The sequence below is a fragment of the Nannospalax galili genome, unplaced genomic scaffold, assembly GCF_000622305.1.
Source record: "Nannospalax galili isolate Female #2095 unplaced genomic scaffold, S.galili_v1.0 scaffold429, whole genome shotgun sequence".
Classification (NCBI taxonomy): Eukaryota; Metazoa; Chordata; class Mammalia; order Rodentia; family Spalacidae; genus Nannospalax; species Nannospalax galili.
Genome location: NW_008360330.1, coordinates 3154719 through 3174375, shown reverse-complemented (window position 1 = coordinate 3174375; position 19657 = coordinate 3154719). Strand labels below are relative to the sequence as shown.

The window sequence follows — 19657 nt, the reverse complement described above, 5'->3', positions numbered from 1 at the left end:
TCCTTGTCCAACAAATATCCCCTGCCTCTAAATCAGTAAAGCACAGTCCCTAGAAGAGAACCTTTGTTTCCTTCTGTCTCAACTCCACAAACAACAGGCTCCCTGCAAACTTACCAGAACTCCCAGTAATTATCTGTGGCTCAGTGGGAGCGATATTCTTTTTTTTTTTTTTTTTTTTTTCTTTTTGAAGCAGGGTCTCCCTGTAGCCCCACCTGTCCTGGAACTCACCCTTACCATGTAGACCAGGCTGGCCTTGAAATCACAGAGATCCGCCTGCCTCTGCCTCCCAAGTGCTGGGACTATAGGTGTGTGCCACCATGCCCGGCTGGGAGTGATATTCTTTACTGAAGATAGTCACCACCAAGATTCTGCCTTTTATTCCTTAAATTGGTTATACATCACTGATGACTGAACATTAATGCAAAATAGTCATGGAAAATAGACACGGTTTAGAACCTTGACTTTAGTCACACTGTCTATGTGACCTTGAGCTGGTAGCGTGGTCTGTCTCTTAATCTCCTCATTTGTAAAACAAGAACATGTACATGCATCTACAGTGAGGGGTGTAAAGATGCAAAGTTCTTGACCTATTAAAGGAATAAGCCTTCAATAAATAACTAGAGATACCACAGGCCTTTAGTTTCAAAATCACTGTCTTCTTTATCTCTTAGTCTCATTTTTTACCTTAGAATTTTAAACTATATGAAAACCTAAATAGACTTCTGAAACCAAATTATGTGTAATACAGCTAAATGTGTTGACTTAAAGTTTTGTTTCTAGAGAGTTAGGGTAGCCTGGCATTGTCAGAGCTCACTGAGAAACCCTCCCACAAAGTAGTTTCTAGTCTCAGAGTTATGAGTTCTATTCATTTGGCTGACGGTTTTTGATCAACTGCTTTATCTGGTGCTGTGCTAGCTACTCAAGACACCAAGAACATAAGATCTGGCTCCTGACCTCACAGAGAAAGGACAAGATAGAGAATTGAGGAAATCATTGCAATGTGTGAACCACATCTGGGTAGAAGTTTTATTCGTCCCCATGGGATGATCTGTCATTACCAGTAGCCCTGAATTTACTTGAAATTAGGGCAAGGAATCTCATTCTGTGCTTGGCTATTTGGGTCAAGAGGGCATACTCCAGCTTTCCTACCTGTGAACTTAGTTTCTTCATCTTCAGAATTAACATATCCAAAAAAGCATTACTTACCCACTCACTGGATCATAGGCCTTAGATGTTTAAGTGGAATATGTAAAAGCATCTCCTTTCTGAAAGTTTTAAAGATAAAACATGCAATGATAAAATTCATTAAACTATGTAAGAAAAAATGCAAGGCTATGCAAAATGGTTGTTCCTTTGCCATATCAACCATCTTATCCACGTCAACCTCTGAGGCAGAAATATCACAGGTATAAATTAAGCTGGAAGATGGCATATTGGAATCACATAGTGTTCTAGATTCAGTTTCTGGGTGTCTGAAGATCGCCATGCTTATCTTTGCCTCTAGTTTAGATAGTCCTAGAGGAGATGCTGTTCTAAAGTCACTGCTTTTCCAGATTCTTCACATTGCTTGGAAGTATTACCTGGTGATGCTTCCCTTCATTCCCGAGACAAATGCCTGCCACCTGCTGCCTGCGCTTCCCCGGTGCTTTTAGAGGACCACTTGGTACCCAGACAGTACAACCTAGAACTGCAGGGTTGTTAATATCTCAGGGAATAAACTTGAACCAGCCATGCATAGGAGCTGGACATAAAGTCTTTTTCTCCCTCTGTATGGACCAGTAGAGTGTCATGAGTTTCATATATCCTCTTGTAAAATATTCCATTCAGATGCTCTGGAAGGTGTTACCACTGCCTTAATGCACTCTGTTAGATTTACTTTCTCTTGTTTCTTGCCTCATTGCCCTTTATCCTCACTCTTACTTCACCGGGATTGCACTTTCCAATCAAGTGGATTATATGAGCTTTTGCCTCGGGTTATGTATTTCAGTAAACCTAGTAAGACAAAGAGTATTCCAGCTAAAACTGACCTTAGAGGTATCTTAGTCAAAGGAATTTAATGTATACAACAGAAAACTGAAGTCCATGGGGCAGAGGTAGAGTGAATTACACAAATCAATGTCTTTGACTTTTAAGTTCAGTGTTTTTAAAATAATATCAGGCACATATAAGTAAATATGCATATATTTGTATATAGTTACATATATATGCACGCATACATTATATACATTATAAATACAAATGATCATACATGGATTATTAATGATCATGTGCTGTTTGATAATGCTTTGATCAGTAATGGACCACGTATATCACAAGACTATAATGGAGCTAAAAATTTCCTAGTCCATGGTGATGTTGCAGCATCCATGGTGATGTCAGGAAAGAGTTCAGTCTCTCATGTTTGTGGTGATGCTGGTATAAACAAACCTACTGTGCCACCAGTCCTATGAAAGTACAACACATATACTTGTGTATATTATATAATATTGGTCATGATAATAAACATCTGGCATTTGTTTATGTATTTACTATTCTTTATTTACCATTACTTCAGAATGTACTACTTACCAACATATCTTATTGCAAATAGTATATTGTTTCATACCACCAGTGGCAGCCTCACACATATTATGTCTACCATGTCTTTTGAGGGTATCATTTCTGTTCCTAGTTTAATCTTATGGTGTTCTGTTTGTCATTACTCTAGAAACAATAGATTATGACCTGCATATATCATATATACTTGGTGTCGAGTAGACCATATAATCTAGGTTTATGTAGGCACATTCTATAATATTTACACAATGGTGAGGCAGAGGAGGTAGCTCAGCAGTTAAGAGAACTGGCTGCTCTTGCAGAGGACTTGGGTTTGATTCTCAGTACCCACATGGTGGCTAACAACCTTTCATAACTCCAGTTCCAGGGGATCCGACACCCTCTTCTGACCTCTGTGAGCATTGTACAATCAGGTGCAATTTCATACATGCAGGCAATACACTAATACACATAAAATAAAACTAATAAATGAAATATTTACACAATGTTCAAATTGCCTAATGATGCATTTCTCAGAGCTCTTGTTTAAACGATGAAAGCTGTACTTGCCTTTTCTTTCCTCCTCAGAAATAGCAGACAAGATCTATAATCTCTTCAATGGCTATACCAGTGGGAAGGAGCAGCAGACTGCCTACAATACCCTTCTGGATCTGGGTTCTCCCACGTTGCACCGAGTCCTCTACCACTACAACCAACACTATGAGAGCTTTGGGGAATTTACCTGGCGGTGTGAGGATGAACTAGGCCCCAGGTAATCAACAAACTGTACAATATCTTTTAAATACTCTGGAATTCTGTGCCTCTTCCATTGTGATTCTGTTTCATGGAGGTTGCAGAGATTTCCTCAGAAAACTTAGGCGCTCAGAGAAATAAGTTCTGTGTTTTAGATAGTTCATGTTATACAGAATTGTTTTGAACGAGCTCTTTAAAGCGGTTGAGTCATGAATTCATTTCCTGAACTCTGGAAAAAAAAAAAAAAAAAAAAACAACTTTGCTCTGATCATGCTGACATGGAATTCTGATGCTAGAATTACAGAGGCCGAAAGCTCAGTCTTGTGAAAGTAATTAGGAATTTTATTAAAAAGCCCAACCAGAAACATTCAATGCACATGCACTTTCCATATGTTACCTATATAATGCAGACTTACTTTGAGTTAAAGTCCACATTCTCTTGCAAAGCAAAAGAGTAGCTTAAGGCCTTTGCTAAGATGACACAGTGCTGGCCAATTTATTCTGGCCCCACATTTGTACTTCTAATATTCAGTACTCACTCTTTAGGCTGCACAGCCCAGAGAGAGTGCCCAGAAAGTAGAGAATGTGAAGCCTAGGGAGAGATGTCACTTTCCTTTGTCTCCATTCATCAGAACAATACACTGCTATCTTAAGAAAACAAATTTTCCTGGAAATTATGGAATTCTTAGATAGAAACGATGAAGGGTTGTATTGCATGAAAACTGAGTAGTCAGTTATTCAGGAATTCATATAAGGTGAAAATAGGCAACTACGAGAATAAGAAAAAGGAAGTGGAAGAAAAAGTAAAAGGAAGGGAGGAGAACATCAAGTCAAGGGGAGAAAGCGAAAGACGAAGTTAGGAAAACCAGTTCTATAGCATCCCTGCCCCCAGCACTTAGAGAGTCAACAGTGAAATGCAGCCTTCTCTGGATGTCATCCCCTTCCATTCATCTGACTTCTGGAGGGACACTCACCTCAGTCATTATACATTTTCAGAGGAGAATCTTGTTCGGGGCATTTTCCTTGCTGCTTCTGCTTCATTTTCTTCCTCCTCCTCCCCTTTCTCCTCCTCTTCTTTTCTTCTAGCCTTTTGGGGGTATGAGTGTCTATGAATATGTGCAAGTGTGTGCAGGTGCACATGTGTGCAGGTGTGGGTGGAGACCAGAGGTCGCTTTGAGCTTTGTTCCCCCATCTCCACCTCTCTGGACTTGGAATTATAAGCACAGACCACCCTACCACACGAGCTCTTTACATGGTTTCAGGGGATTGAACTCAGGGCCTCCTGACCTTATTATTGCTCACACCCAGTATCGTCTACTGCAACTATCTCCCTCCCTTCCTCTGCCTCTCTGCTCCTGGCTCTTTTTTTCCTTCCTTCCCTCCTTTGTTCTAACACTTACTGAGCATATACATGCAATTCTTTGTTAGAGAGCATAGATGCCACAAGTTGAACAGTCCTAACAGTGCGCATTTCAGCTTCCTTTCTAAGGGCATTTGGAGCTTCAAGTTTTCTCTTTTGTGACTCAGGAGTTAGAGGGAAAATTGGTCAATATAGACAGTGAGCTGCGGAGGAGAGGGGAATGCCACTTGAAGCAAAGCTCACTGTTGACTCTGCATCCTCCTCCCTGTGCTCTCCTCCCAGAGGCTCTTTCATGGGTAATACTGGTCTTTCACAAATACATAGTAGGAAACATTATCCATGGAAAACAAAACCTTAATGTCGTGGATCTCAGGGAGAACCACAGAAGAGGAAAAGCCAACTGCCTTGAGTGACATCAACCCACTTTGGGGTTAGTTGTGAGAATGAAACAAATGAGTCTGTGGGTACACACTTCCTATGAACAAGCAGGAAGGATTTCCTCAGCTCTGTTAAACCCAATTCCATTAAAACTTGTGGACGCCTCCAGAATGAGTTGAGGTTGCAAATACTCTGAGGACAACAGTGGTTACACCATCACCTACAAAGAAGATCATAGACTCTGAGATGGTCACGGGTAATCACAAGCTAATTGCTCCTTAAAAACAACAAATGAGCAATGAAAACAGCAACCGAGACTCCATAGGCTAATTCCGTTCACTCCTTTGAAAGGCTGCTGAGCCATGTTCTTTAGTCTGTTTCTTGAAGATGATGTGATGCTGCTCTCATTCCTCTTACACATCCCCTTCCTCCGTCTCCTGGGAAGGCTAGCAACTGATAGGTAGCACATGGTAGGAGAGATTGAAAGGGAGAACCACCACAGTCTTTAGTGATGATGACTTTTAGAAAACCTGCCTGGCTAAACTCCCAAAGCTGGTAGGGAAAGTAAAGACTGTCCCTCTGAATGGCTATTTAGTTGGCCAGCAGAGTGCTTGTTTGGTGTCTTCTGACCCACCACCATTGGAGAAAGTACAACTTTCCTTCCAGTAAGGCCATACCACTCTTAGCCCTTTGACTTCGATGCCAAAGCTCAGCATCTTTCCTCAGCATCAATGCCACACTCTTCCAATATGTCCTCTTAGGAATTAAATGACATCACCCCTTGATGATTCTCACTGCCAGGACAGAAGAGGAATGAAATGGATGTAATTACTTTTTCTTTGAAAAGTTTGAAAATGGGGGTACAAAAAGCTGTCCATTTCTAGAAGGTGCTGATGTCCAAATCAGAAAAGAGATGATTCCTCACACAAGACATTTGCTAACCTAGCAGTTAGTAAATATGTCATGGATTCTGTTCATTAAGCTTTCCACACAGCACTTTAAGCCTCACATGAGCTTGCTCCCGTAAGAGAATCATCTTTCATAGCTCTCTAGTCACTTACATCTTTGAATAGGAAAAAAATAAAACAAAAAACCAGCCAAAGGGAATCCTTTGCCTTTAATTGCTCAGAGAGAAAGACATCAAGGTGTGGGAACTGGTTTTCAGGTAGCCTGTATCTCTACTACCATAAGAAATGAACACCACAGTTGGTAACATGCTAGGCATTTCCCCAGGCTCTGTGCTGGAGGCTCCCACTCTCTGAGGAATCAGTCTTTTCAAATGTATGTAAGGCTTGGCAAACTTGCTTTCCTCTCCTTCCTCTTGGGGATCTGCAATGGCTCAGTGCAGTCTCATCCCCTCCTTTGTCTGCTTTTTTCAAGTGGGCCTTAATACCAATGGCAATGACCTCTTGACTTTATGAAGGACGAAATGGGGCATGAGCTCCCCTGGAGGTTAATTACATGATGTGCACAACTGGGAATCTGCTGTGTCCAAAGACTGTCCTGTGTCAATGTGAATAGGCCCTATTGTCTTCAGCCTCACTGAGCTATAATTACCTCAACACAGGTGTAATTCGTCACATTGGATATCCCCTTCACTTCAATATATAGGCTGTTTTTATTCATTCAAATACAGCCTTGAAAGGGGACATACTCAGCCAAGCACATTACTTGTCATTTAGTGATGATAAATTATTGGTTTTTATAGAACATTGATTTGATTGCTTTCAAGACTGCCAATTCCATGATTTTAAATATTTCCAGGAAATATTAGTTATTTATTTTCTCCTCTTTATTTTATTTCTTGCTGCATTTTTTTCTATTTCTTTTTGGTGCATATGACACTTTGCATAACTACCTCATTCATTCATCATAAATTCATCCATTCCTTTACTCACTGAACAAACATTTGTAATGAATCTGATATGCTAAATGTAGAGATAAAGCAGTCAACTCTGTCCTCTTCAAGTTTAGACTCTCACTTTAGTGGTATTTTTGTGTGCTCCTTGACCTTCTCTTTTTCTGACAAAAGTGTCTTTTTCTGCTTGAACTGTAGGAAAGCAGGCCTCATTCTTTCTCAGCTTGGGGATCTCAGCAGTTGGTGCAACGGACTCCTTCAGGAGCCCAAGATAAGCTTGCGGCGTGGCACACTCAAGTACCTGGGCTGCCGCTACAGTGAGATCAAACCTTACGGACTGGATTGGTCAGAGCTCAGCCGGGACCTCAGGAAGACATGTGAGGAGCAGACCCTGAGTGTTCCCTACAATGACTATGGGGACAGCAAAGACATCTAGCACCATGGGACCAGGGAGTGGCTGCCAAAAGAAATCAGGAGAGACGAGAGGGACATCTGGGTTGATTTGTGGATTTTAAAACATTTTTTAATGGAACATCCAAAGCTCCACAGGAACCTTCTAAACCAGGAAGAACATGATTCTTGCTCCCTGCAGGACTTCTCCAGTGTGATGTTCTCCACCTGCATGATCAGTAAACCCGCCAACCAGTGGCTTCATGCAGCACTGTCTTTTCTTAGAGGATTACCTTGGAATTAACTTTGGTATTAATTTGTTTCATGCATTTTTTTTCTCCAAGAAGTTTATCAAGATGCTCAAGAATGTCATTCTCCTTCCCACAAAAAGTCTAGGGTTGAAGCCCCTCTGCTTTATGGGTTTCTGAATCTATTCCACATGGGAACAGAGGTGAGGGCAGAAAGCTCCCTGTGCCTCATGCCACAGCTCAGGCACTCCTAAGAAGTATCTCATACTGGGAGCCAAAACCCTGTGCACAGAGAAAGATAATGAGAAAATCGGGACTGGGCTTGCCAAGTGTCTGTTCCTTATGGGTTTTCTCTCGGACTTCCTTGTGGCTCTTTTCACACCTCACAGTTGAATCTGGTGTCCACTACAGGTCCAGTAGGCCTCTGGGGTTTTAGGTTTTCCCCTAGTTAAGCTGGGACTGGAATTAAATCTTCCTCTGGCAGGTGTCTGTCCTTCCCTCTGAACAGTGTGATCTTTGAGAGGCAATGAGGTAACACCTGTCAAATACACCTCATAAGAAGTCTGCTACAAGACCATGCAGCAGCCCCTAGGGAGTAGGCAGAGTTTATTGTTTCAAAAATTGTGCACTTCTAGACCACCAACATAGACCCAAAGGCCTTGATTCTGATTAGTTCTGGGCCTAATAGCCTGAACAGAAAGGACTTGGCTGGTGTTTGGTTCAATCCGAGAGGGAGATTCTTCCCTGTCAGTGTTTTGGTGAATTTAAGCTATTACCAATCTAAAAAATACTCCTGTCTACCAGTGCTAAATTTTCTTAATTACATTGCAAATGTTGCCAGTCTTTTCTCTGATGACCATTAGCAGGATTCTGACATTGTACTGCCCATTCCCCTAGTTGCTGGGAACATAAAAACTTCTGTGTAAACTAGCGCTCTCTGCAATTCTTTCTACTTACTGCCCAACAAGGGCATGGTGACCCAGTTAAGAAGAAGACTAGCCTTTCAGAAACAGCCTTCCAGGGTCCTGTTGACTAGCAATGGCCCAACTCACTTTCAGTCAGCTAGTCTTGACCAGGACTCTTCAAGTAGAAACACATGGCACAAGTCAGGGAAAGGCACTACATCCACAAGACCATGCTTGGGCCTTATTGATGATTTCCAACCAGAAATAATGACAGAGAACATTGATTAAGATTTTGCTGCATGATTGATGTGATTGTAAACACTTTAACTGAATTCTTACAGCTATCCTTTAAAGAAAGTGCTATTCTTACCTAGCTTTTAGCGATAAGGGAACTTTAGCAGGAAGGTTGCTAGATTTACCCCAGATATCTCATACATTTTTATGCCTGAGCCACAAGATAAGTTCAGATGTCTCCAGAGCACAGGACTTTTACCACCCTGTGATCCTCAGCACTGTCTTGTGTTGCCTGAAGCATACAGTTGTCCAGGCTCTAAGCTCCACAGGGGACCTGCCCAGAGGGCTTCACCTTCCCAAGGTACCAAGCACAGATGTGCCCACTGTGCAGTATAAAGGGGAAGATCCAAAGTACACCCACAGTCTTTGGAGTTAGGGTACATTTGATACCCTAAGTGCAGCAGCACACTGCCTTTCTTACCAGTAAATAGAGATGAGGTTAAATTGCAGGCTGGTCTCATTCCTCTTGCTTCTTTCCCAAGAAATATTGGTAGGTTTATCTTAGACATTCTGAATCACAGATTCCCTTACTTTTAGAGCAAAAGATAACTGAAAATTTGGCTGTCCCACCTGTGGTCAATGCAGGGGCTTCAGTTAAATTGCATCAAGGGGCAAGCTGTTCAGCATTGCTAGAGAATAGGATGGACCAATAGGGCAGAGTGTGCAGCTTCCCTTGCTGCTATAGTTTTGCTATTCAGCTACTCAAGCCCATGGTGAAAATTGTGTCTTGACTTTGAACAGAATGATGCTGAGACTGTCAATGCCTTCTTGCCCCTGTGGTGTTGAGATGGAAGCTTATGGGGCAAGGAAGTGGCATTGGGGTCACCCCTCTGTTACTCCCATGATGCTTCTGTTTCAGGCACATTCTCTTCCTCTCTCCTATCTGCTGCCCTGCTCTCCTTCCACCTCCCACTCATCTGCTTCATACTTCATCTTTTTCTTCATTTTAGTGACCTTCCTCTTCCCTCACTTCCTCTTGATTGTCTTACTCCTTTAATGTGCTCTTGTGTGTGCATGTATGTGCACCCCCACTCCCACACACAACACACAAAACTCCTATGACTGGTGCAATTTATTTATGACTTGAAAAGGCCAACACGAATGGATTAGAGGTGGTCTTGAGATGGTTATACAAGTTACTGGAGGATGTTTACCTTTGAAGAGATAGAGAACACACCCTGCCCAGGATTCTCAATTCTTGCCTGGATGAATTCATCCTGTCTAGAAAGGCAAATGCTACCTTGCCAGTATTAAACCCCAAATTTTCAAGCTGCCAAACAGGTCTTAAGGGAATCACTTCCATAAACCAATACACCTCCAGGTCCTTTTCCCATTGAGACCTCTGTTGTTTCCTCTTGAATATTCTCAACTATTGTACAGCATCAGACCTTTAACTGCGTGTGCAACTATTTCCCATGAAGTTTGGTCCATTCATTATTTTTAATTAATTGCACCCCTTGATATTCAAATGTTCTATTAAAAATTAAGTACAAAAATACTTTACTACTGTAGAGGGGAAAGGAAGTATAATGTGACCATCTTCAACTATAACAGTGTTGTTTAAAAGAATTATTGTACTATTATGAGAAATGATGTAATTGACTAAATAATAAACAAAACTGTTAGTAAGTGTGGGGTGTGTGGATGTTACTTTGTGTCTTTCAATAATCTGAGTGATCTGGTTGACCCACTGGGGAATCATTAAGATTTTCAGTGCTACACTTTATATTCCAAACATGTAGGCTTTAAAACCATCATCCTAACTAGAAGAAAAATCAGCATTTTTCACAGTCAATTATAAACGTACTTGCATGTGGTCCCGAGTCTTATCTCCTATTTCTTTTTCCAAGTAAGTAGTCAGTGAAATGTTGCGTATCTGCTATATTCCAAACACTCTAGTGCAGTGGATACCAGCTTGTTTTCTCTCAAAGTATGGCATTTTTATGGATAAAGTCATACACTGAACCTATCAGTACAAGGGTAAGGAATAATGTTAAAAAGAACAGGATTGGAGAAGTGCTAGAACTTAAAAAAATATGTTGCAAATGACTGTCCCAGAGGTTCTCTAGTGCCCCAACATCTTAGCTCTCAGACTTCTTCAAGAGGATCCTATCCCATCCTGGTTCTTTTTGAACCTCCAGTTCTGGCAGGATTACTGCATCTCTCAGCTCTCACCAGAAAAGTTTCATTGTACAGTAAATGGTGATTCACACAGACACCTACAACTGGCCAACCTGCAGAGAATAAGTGGCTGCAGAGTGCTTATCCATGAATAGGACACATATCAAACTTCTGCCTCCTAAGGCTCAAGGGTCATTGTAGAAGAGGGGGTGGAAAGATTGTAAGAGCAAGAGGTGGTGAACGACCACAAGGAAACAGTTTTCTAAACAGCTGCTCAGTTACTCATATGAGGTCACAGCAACTGTCCCAGCATGCACAAGTCCTATGCAAGTTCAACCCCACCTAAGGAAATTACAGCAATGATGACACCTGGGAGGGCCAGACACAGCCTCTTTCAAGGATTGGACTCTTGGTAGGTTAACCAGGCTCTAGTGGAGATTATATATATATATATATGGTGGTCAGAAGCAATAAGGGGAGGTGAGAATAAAGGAGGGTATCTAAATATCGTCAAATTATATAGTATGAAAATCACAAAAATCCAATTAAAAATATTTTAAAAAATTTTAAAGGGCAAAAGCTGCTAGGTATGGTGGTATATGCCTTTAATCCCAGCACTCAGGAGGCAGAGGCAGGCAGATCGCTGTGAAATCAAGGCCAGCATGGTTTACATAGTGAGGTCCAGGACAAAAAAGAAATGAAAAAAAGGGGCACAATTCACATATATATTAAAATCAATGTTTTAAAAAGGGCTGTCCTAAATCTATTCTTGTGCTGGATGTTATGAAACATCTCATGGTGGGTAGCCCAAAATGCTTGATCTCTTTCTTCCTCTCTATAGTATAGCTTTAGATGTCATCTTGTCTGCCACCAAACCATATGTTTCCCTTTAAACCATTAATAATCAGAGGTTAAGCAGCTGGGCTTAATACAAGCTCTGAAAAAGCAACGATAAAAGTCTCAGTTTTTGGCTCAGCAGAGATTATTCCAAGTAGACGAAGACTTTAGCAGTGTTAAAACACGGCCACAAATTCGTCAACACCCCTTCCACCTGAAGATCTTCCATCTTCAGCCTCTTCAGGACCCAAGTATAGGCAAGTTGATAACTGTTTTGATGCCTGTTTTGGTTTTGGTGGAAATGATATTATGTGACTTCCACATCAGAGTCATAAAACATCCTGAACTTATGCCTGCTCTGGAACTCTTACTCCACAAAGCCTCAATCTTCTGTGAGAGACTATTGGCAGTTAATGATTTCTCTGGGTCACTTTCTTCAGTGATGGAGCCAGTGATTAATGGCCCATGGTGCAGTAAATAACCTCCCAACCACCCATACTCATTCATACAAACAGCTGTAATTAAACTCATTGGGTCATACACGCAAAGAAGACAGGAAAGTAGGAGGAGACTTGGGAAAAAGGATGGAAGCAGCGATGAGGAAAGGGAACAGGGTGTGAAAAGACTAAAATTCATTATGCACATGTGTGAAAGTGTCAACAACAACAACAACAGTAAAACCTTTTTAAATGGGAAAGAAAGAAAAATCACTTTAGGATTGCTCTTTGCACAATCTGAGCACGTTGTCCCGTCTTGTTTGGTTGGTTTGGTTTTAGTTTTAGTTTTTGGCTTTGCTTTGCTTCTTTCTGTTTTTTGTTTTGTCATAGATATGTAATGCAAAGCTGAAGGATTGTGACGCTAGGTCCTGATGTACCTTTGTGGCTCTTTTTGGAGTATTTTCTTTGTTCCTTGTGAATCCATAGTACCATCCAATGCTTAGGTGAGAACTTAGGGATAAAAATTGAGATAGAACCCAGTCTTGATTTTAATATCCTCAACTCTCACCTGCTTCTGCCATCAACTCCTGTAGTAGTTAGTAGTAAGCTTCAAATAAAACCTCAGCATTGTATAGAATAAGTTGACAATGTTTTCTTAATATATGTGGGAATCCAGGACTTAGTTCATGTCCATACTAATTCAAACTGAGAAAAATAGACTTCTTTGTTCTGGGATTTTGCAATGTGTGCTGCAATTAGACAGATTTCTTTACAGATGGACAGGTTTTGACATCACGTTTCTTCACCAAAACTGTCTTTTGTTAGTCTATGATATGCCTGCTCACATTGGGTACAAATTAGTATAATTGATTCCTTACTACCTTTCCCAGGAGGAAAACCTCAGTTGCACTCTGTGCCTAATAAGTAGGAGCAACTTCCTTTGCTTCAAGTGTTTAAAATGCCAAGTGACCCTGAGGCTGTTGTCCAGAGTCACACAGTGTTCTCTGTCTTATGTACTAAAAAGGAAACTACCTCAAACCATATCCTTGTGATATTCCAGAACTCAACTACCCATGGATCAGACTTAAGTCAGACAAGCCTAATGTGTCCTCACCAGGCAAGGATCGCTTCTGAAATCAGTTGCCAGACCTTCTCATGATGAAATTCACAGAATCGTATTAAAGTTTCCTCAGCTGTCATTTTCATTTCTAAAACTGAATTTGAAGGCTGTCCTGTTAGTGTTGTTTTACTATCAGAGGAGTCATGAAGCAAAGGATTCCGCAGCCTCCATTTCTGACACTTGAGCAATATACCAGTAAGCTCAGGCCAAGACTTCAAGAGCAAAAATTTGAAGGAGGGGATTGATTAGAACACGTTCTAGGACAAGAAAAAGCAGAGCGATTGGAAACACGGAAATAGCACACAGGTATTCGTGACTGCTACGGGAAACACCACTATCCTTAGGCTGGAAACAAAGGGAAGAAGTTCACATATCAGAAATCAGAGGCCTCCAAGGAAGACAAGCGATTTGTCAGTGCTGAAACTCCTCTGGGGATGCTGCTGCTGATTCATTAAGGACCCAGATGATGGAGTCTGAACCAACATATTGTTGTTTTCGTGGTAAAGAGCCTTTGCTAAGGTAATGCTGAGAAGCACAACTTGCTCAAAGGAAAGAACCAGTCCCTCCTTTTCCTTGCCAGTGTCCCTCTAGTGCCACCTGTTGACAACCTCACATGGGTCTGACGGGCAAAAAGGAGTAACAACTTGGAGTAGTCCAATAGCAGTAGCACGCAGCATGCATGGATGGGTTTGAGTCAGGACACAATACCTTACTAACTGCTGCAAGCAACTTGAGGATTGCACAAGAAAATGCTTTTGAAAGTACTTGACACAATGCTGGAAGCACGCCTGGCCGCGTGCTCAACAACGCTGTTGCTCCTGGGCCCCCTTCAGTGTTTCTCAGACTATGAAATGTTTCATCTTTTCCTGGGTGCCTAACAGCATGGTTAGATAGCAAGAGAACACATTCCCAGTTCACATTAAGCATCCTTTTAATGTACCAAAGATCCTGGTAAATCTTTGACACTGAACTTCCTTGAAGAGAGAGACTTTATGGTGCTAAACAAATTCTGTTTCGTTGCTGAAGATCTTGTTGGTTTAATAGCAGATGATATTAACTGACTACTTTTCATATATCAGCACCATAGAAGGACTTCTGTTTGACTTCTTTTGTCTAATTCTCCCAACAATACTACAAACATATAATTACTACTACCTACTTTTTAGAAATGAGAAAACTTAGAGATGTAATGCACCCATTAAATGTGTCTCGACATTGTTGCTATGTGGCTCATTTAAGGCACCTTCCCTTCTGCATTCATTCAACTTGATGAGATCAAGAAAGTTAACATAACAACAAAATTTGATTGAACTGAGCCTCCGTTTGGTTGGTTTTCTTCGGGAGCAGTAAGACACAATTTTGCATGCAGCAAAACTGGCAGTCTTCCAACAGACAAGCCAAATGCAATAAATCTTTACACTTCCAAGTTGCTGCTGCCTCCAGGTCTTTAGTAGAACGCATCCCTGCCCCGAAGAAGGAGCAATTCTGGGGCATTGTCAAGGCTCTTGGTAATAGGCACTTATTGACTGTGGAGAACTCCAAACCTTCTCTCAACTCTGATCCCACTGTTTTGACCTGTCCTAGCCTAAGAATCAAGGTACATCCATCATCCCAGCCCTCTATCCTGCTCATACAAACAAGGCAAGCTGCTTGAATGTCTATTAAGTTATAGAGAAAAAATAGTCTAACACATCCATTTTGATGAGTTATGTATAAATAATGGTGATCTTTGGGAAGATCAACTACTGCACTTCAGACCTCCAACCTTCCAAATAGTCTCTCTCTTGGGTACTGGACGGGGGAGATGTTTTGATCATCATTCTGCAGGCACTGTGTCCCTTGGCAACTAAGAAGGGATTGGAGGAGACCCACAACAGAGGTGTTGGTGATGGAGCTGACTGGAGCAAGGCAAGGAGGGGGGAACATAAAGAAAGGGAATTTGGTTGCCATGGCAAACCAGCAAACACTTAGACGATGAGGGTGTGGCCCAGGATTTAATGAAGTGCCATTGGGTTTGAGCAGCAACTGGAATGTCTGAGCATAGCTGCAGTGCTTCCCACAGAGCTGGGGCCAGGCCACTAGCAGGGACTGCCTGTACCTCTCAGGAATGCTCAGGATGAAGACATGAATGCAAACGGCAAATGGGCCTCCCAGGTGTGGATTTTCCTACTGCTGGCCACGGAATGGGGGCCTCCCAGAAGAAATTTGGAAAACTCCTCAAAGAGCCAAAAGAGACTTCATGTACAAATTATTTCTTTCCCTTCAAACTGAATCTGACAGTCTTTTGGGTATGAGGAGGTGGTTTGAAAGTCTTTCCCTACAGAACTTTACCTCTGCTGATCCCTTTGCTTCCTGCTTTCTGGAAGAGAGCATTCCCACCATAGGGCTAGACCTGCCAGCTCAAGGCACTCAGTTTGGTCAAATAGAAGATCTGTGTTAGCAGTGAGAATGCAGGTGGCAGTGGGTTGAACTCTCCAGGAAAGGCAAGGCTACAAAAATAGCGAAGGGCTAAGGTGGGCAGACACAGTGAACTGGAATTAAAGAAGAAAAGAAAAGCTCGCAACGAAGGTCAAGTCATGTGTCCGAAGCACAGTGGTTAGATATAGCATTCATTCACCAGCCAGGAATTTCATGGAAAATAGTAAGAATACAACAATGAAATCAACAGCTGATCAGATTCACCTACAGGAAGGAAATCGAGCGCTCCTCTGGCCTCACACATGAGCCTGGGAAACAACTTATGGCCAGAATCTAGCTTTGCCTTCACTTCCAGGTCTTCCCAAACAATTTCCTTTTGCTCACCCTTTTCTGTGCTATTTCATCTTCTCCTAAGCCTTAAACTGTGTCAAAGGTGTATCATGAACCGAAACTGGAAACCAGATGACATTTTGAGGCCATCTGAAATGGTGTTCAGGTGATACACAATACTTCACCAAAACAAGGAAATATTTATTAACAGAGAGCTATTGTCAATAAATCTCTAATGAGTTTCATATATACCATGAGAAAGCAACTCACACAGTCACTTTACATTCCAGGTGCTTTCAAGAGTTGTTTGAAGAACCCATTTAAATGTACACAAAAGATCAACTAATTTAAAATCATTTCTCACTTTACACAGGAGTCCTAGAAAACTCGGTCATCCTTTTCAAGGCCCCCTGAGCTGGGATTACAAACTAGGTCTTCATTCTGAAGTCTGTATTCTCCAAATGAGCACACTTGAACACATAAGTATCCAGGATGTCTATCAAAGAACACTTTTAGAGAGTCAAGACCTGAGAGATACAGAGCTTTGGCAATGTTGGGGACATTTATAACTAAACACATCCTCTGCTACTCTTTCTGCCCAAACCACAACCATGTCTCCCTTATTTCACAAAGGTAAATTGTTTAACTCTAAACTTATAGTGTATGATTACAGACTGTCCACTGTGCATATGTAGTCTAGGGAGAGTTCTGGGACAGGTTCTGGCACTGAAGTGGCCTTCTGAAATACCATGTAAATTACATTGTCTTCCTGTCATAATTCCCATAAAAATTTTCCCTCACATAATACTTGGATTTAGTGTCACATTCTAATGATTTAATTTGTAACCTCAAACTGTAGTATATCATGTATTTAAATTAAATTACATTTAAAACATAGTCCAAAGTTCATAGAACACTTAATTGTGTGTGTAGATGTGTATGAGAGAAAGAAGGAAAAAGTATCAATCACTTTATTAGCATAGCTTACACTGTAGGCAAAAAAGAGGATGGACATTCAAAGGCCAGCTACTCACCACCATACTGCTCTGCTACTGTTTCTTCCTGTGAGGAAACCAGGGCCATTTCTGTTCACCTAGTGCGACAATACTTTAGACAACAATCTGTGAAGTACAATCTCTTTGGCACTACATATTTCTTATAACAAATCTGCATAACGACTTTTTTGGCTTGGAATGATCATTGTTCCCATTTGACAGACTAGAAAAAAGAATCTCAGACCACTACCTACCCAATTTGATGTCTGGTTAGGCTGCCTCTTAGGCCCTGTGTCTTGCCAGGTCATTGAATCGTTGCTTATTCTATTTTCCCACATACTTTGTGCTATACATTTATACCAAAGATGAATATGCACATGTGTTAGCTGGGCAAATGACAAGGCCTGGATGCAACAGTCAATGAATTACTGACAAATGAGCCATCTTCGTACTATGTGGTTAAACCTCACAGTGTTCTCTGTTGGCCTTGTGCTACCACCTCTGCCAGTCAAGCACAAGGCTCAAATTTAACCAGCCCTGCTCAGGCCAACCCCAAATATGCAAACAACATATCTTCTTTTCTTTTGTCTCATATCCATAAAATAAGGGTTGGTAATGGAGTCAGCACACTTCCATGGAAGGACATCATCCAGAGATCTCAAAATGAATATGATATTATTTCTAGAGCCATCGTGTAGAGATGTGAGGTGTGTATTGCTGAAGACTGACTGGTCTCAGGATGAATGTGTCCAGAAATCTCGTTTTTGCTAATTGGATTTTGAAGCTCTGGTCTCTAACGTTGATTTGTTTTTACTCTGATGGAGAGATTTGCTTTTATAATCTCACAAAAAGCACAACTTAGTGGATCTTGAATTCACCAGCCATCAAAGTGTTCACAGTTGAATGCAGAGGAAAGACAAGAACACATTTAACAACAGTATCAGTCAAATACATTGATTATTTAGAGAGAGGACAGGAAGGGATCATAGAAACAAATATCATCAAATAGGGGGATAAGGCAAGACTTCATGAAATGGGACATGCGAGAATCAACTGTAGGAAGTTAACACATGGAGTCAGAAGGAAAAGAGTCCAGGTGAGGGGATAACTGAGCAAGCAGTACAGTGGAACTTCCAGGCACTGATAAGGTACGCCGTCAACAGGGCAGTGCGATATTTGTTCAGAAGTAGTGGGAGCACTGTATAAAAAGCCAGCTTTGCTGAGAAACAAGGATAATGGACTAGTTTCCCTGAGCAACAGTGAGTCTGTGAAACTATATTTTAAGAGGGGTGATCTGAGTTGATCAATGCCTGAACAGAATAGCTAGGAAGGAGCAGGAGAGGGGCACTTGCTTAGAGATGTTACCACATCTGTTCAAGAGGGTACACCAGCCCAAATCCAAAGTAAGCATGGCAATTAAAAAGAAAGGTGATAGATGTGAAATAGTTACTCGTGGGGCTGGAAAGATGGCTCAGTAGTTAAGAGCACTGGCTGCTCTTACAAAGGACCTGGGTTCAATTCCTAGCACCCACATGGCAGCTGACAATCATCCATAACTCTAGTTCCAGGGGACCCAAAGCCCTCTTCTGACCTCCATGAGCATTTCACGACATGCGTACACTTATATACACGCAGGCAATATATCCACACACATTAAATAAAAACAGTAAATAATAAAGTGACTTGCTTGTGTATAAGAATGGCTTGTGTATGTATATAGGGAAATCAGCATGGAAAAGAAATTCACTCAAGTAAAAGTCAGAGCCACTGTCATAGCTAAGGGAACCCTACATGACCCCCTCCTATACCTCTACCCCTCTCACTTCTCTAACTTTGCCCCTATCTCTCATTCTGCTCCAGCCTGGATGACTTCAATCTTCTTCCTCATACATAGGAAGCTCTCTCTCACCTCATGCTTGCTGTTTCCTGTTCTTGGCTCATTCTCCTACTAGTATTTATTTGGCTTGCTCACTTACTTCTTTTGAATCTTCAAGAAGCATTCATGAACTTTCCCCCTAGCCCTGGCCACTCCTCATCCATGTACCATACCTTACTGTCTTCAGACAGTACTGTACTCTTTCTTTGAATGGAATGGCTGGCCTTTTACTCAAACCTCACACTGCTTCTAAACAAATACCCCATAGCCCTGTTGATGGGATACCTTGTCAGTGGCCTTCTTTTTACCTGGACCTCTTTCATTTTGTCTCCATGTGCTCACTTCCCTAGGGGCTTCTCACAAGTCCTGTTTCCTGAAAGCTTGCCGCATCCCCCTATTTGATTAGATGTGTTGTTTCTATGGCCACTTCCTGTCCTTCTCTCTAAATAATGCTGTTGGTCTCCTTCAGCTTCTTAATAAACTCCCTAAGTATCAAAATTTGATCTGTTTTTTTTGTGTGTGTGTGTGTGTGCATTTGTCTATAGAATCAGGATCTCCCTGTAGCCACAGTTGACCTGGCTCTTGCTATGTAGACCAGCCTGGCCTCGATCTGACAGAGTTTTGCCTGCTTCTGCCTCCCAAGTGCTGAGATTAAAAGCATATGCCACTATGCCCCAGCTCCTACTTTTTCTAAGCTTTATTTTATTTATTATTTTATGTGTGTGTGTGTGTGTGTGTGTGTGTGTGTGTGTATACGTGCTTGTCTTTACATATGTTACATGTGTGCAGGTGCTGGCCAAAG

General features: G+C 41.5%; 1 protein-coding gene across 2 annotated transcripts in view; it reads left to right on the top strand.

The window, feature by feature from the left end:
- Positions 1–10158, top strand: part of Astn1 (astrotactin 1) — a 328592-nt gene extending 318434 nt beyond the window's left edge. For both annotated transcript variants that reach the window (XM_008826113.3, XM_008826114.3), the window contains exons 22-23: positions 3124–3307; positions 7083–10158. In XM_008826113.3, the coding sequence (XP_008824335.1) occupies positions 3124–3307; positions 7083–7320 (422 nt within the window). In that variant the 3' untranslated portion in view covers positions 7321–10158. The remainder of the gene's footprint in view (positions 1–3123; positions 3308–7082) is intronic.
- Positions 10159–19657: the final 9499 nt, after the last annotated feature.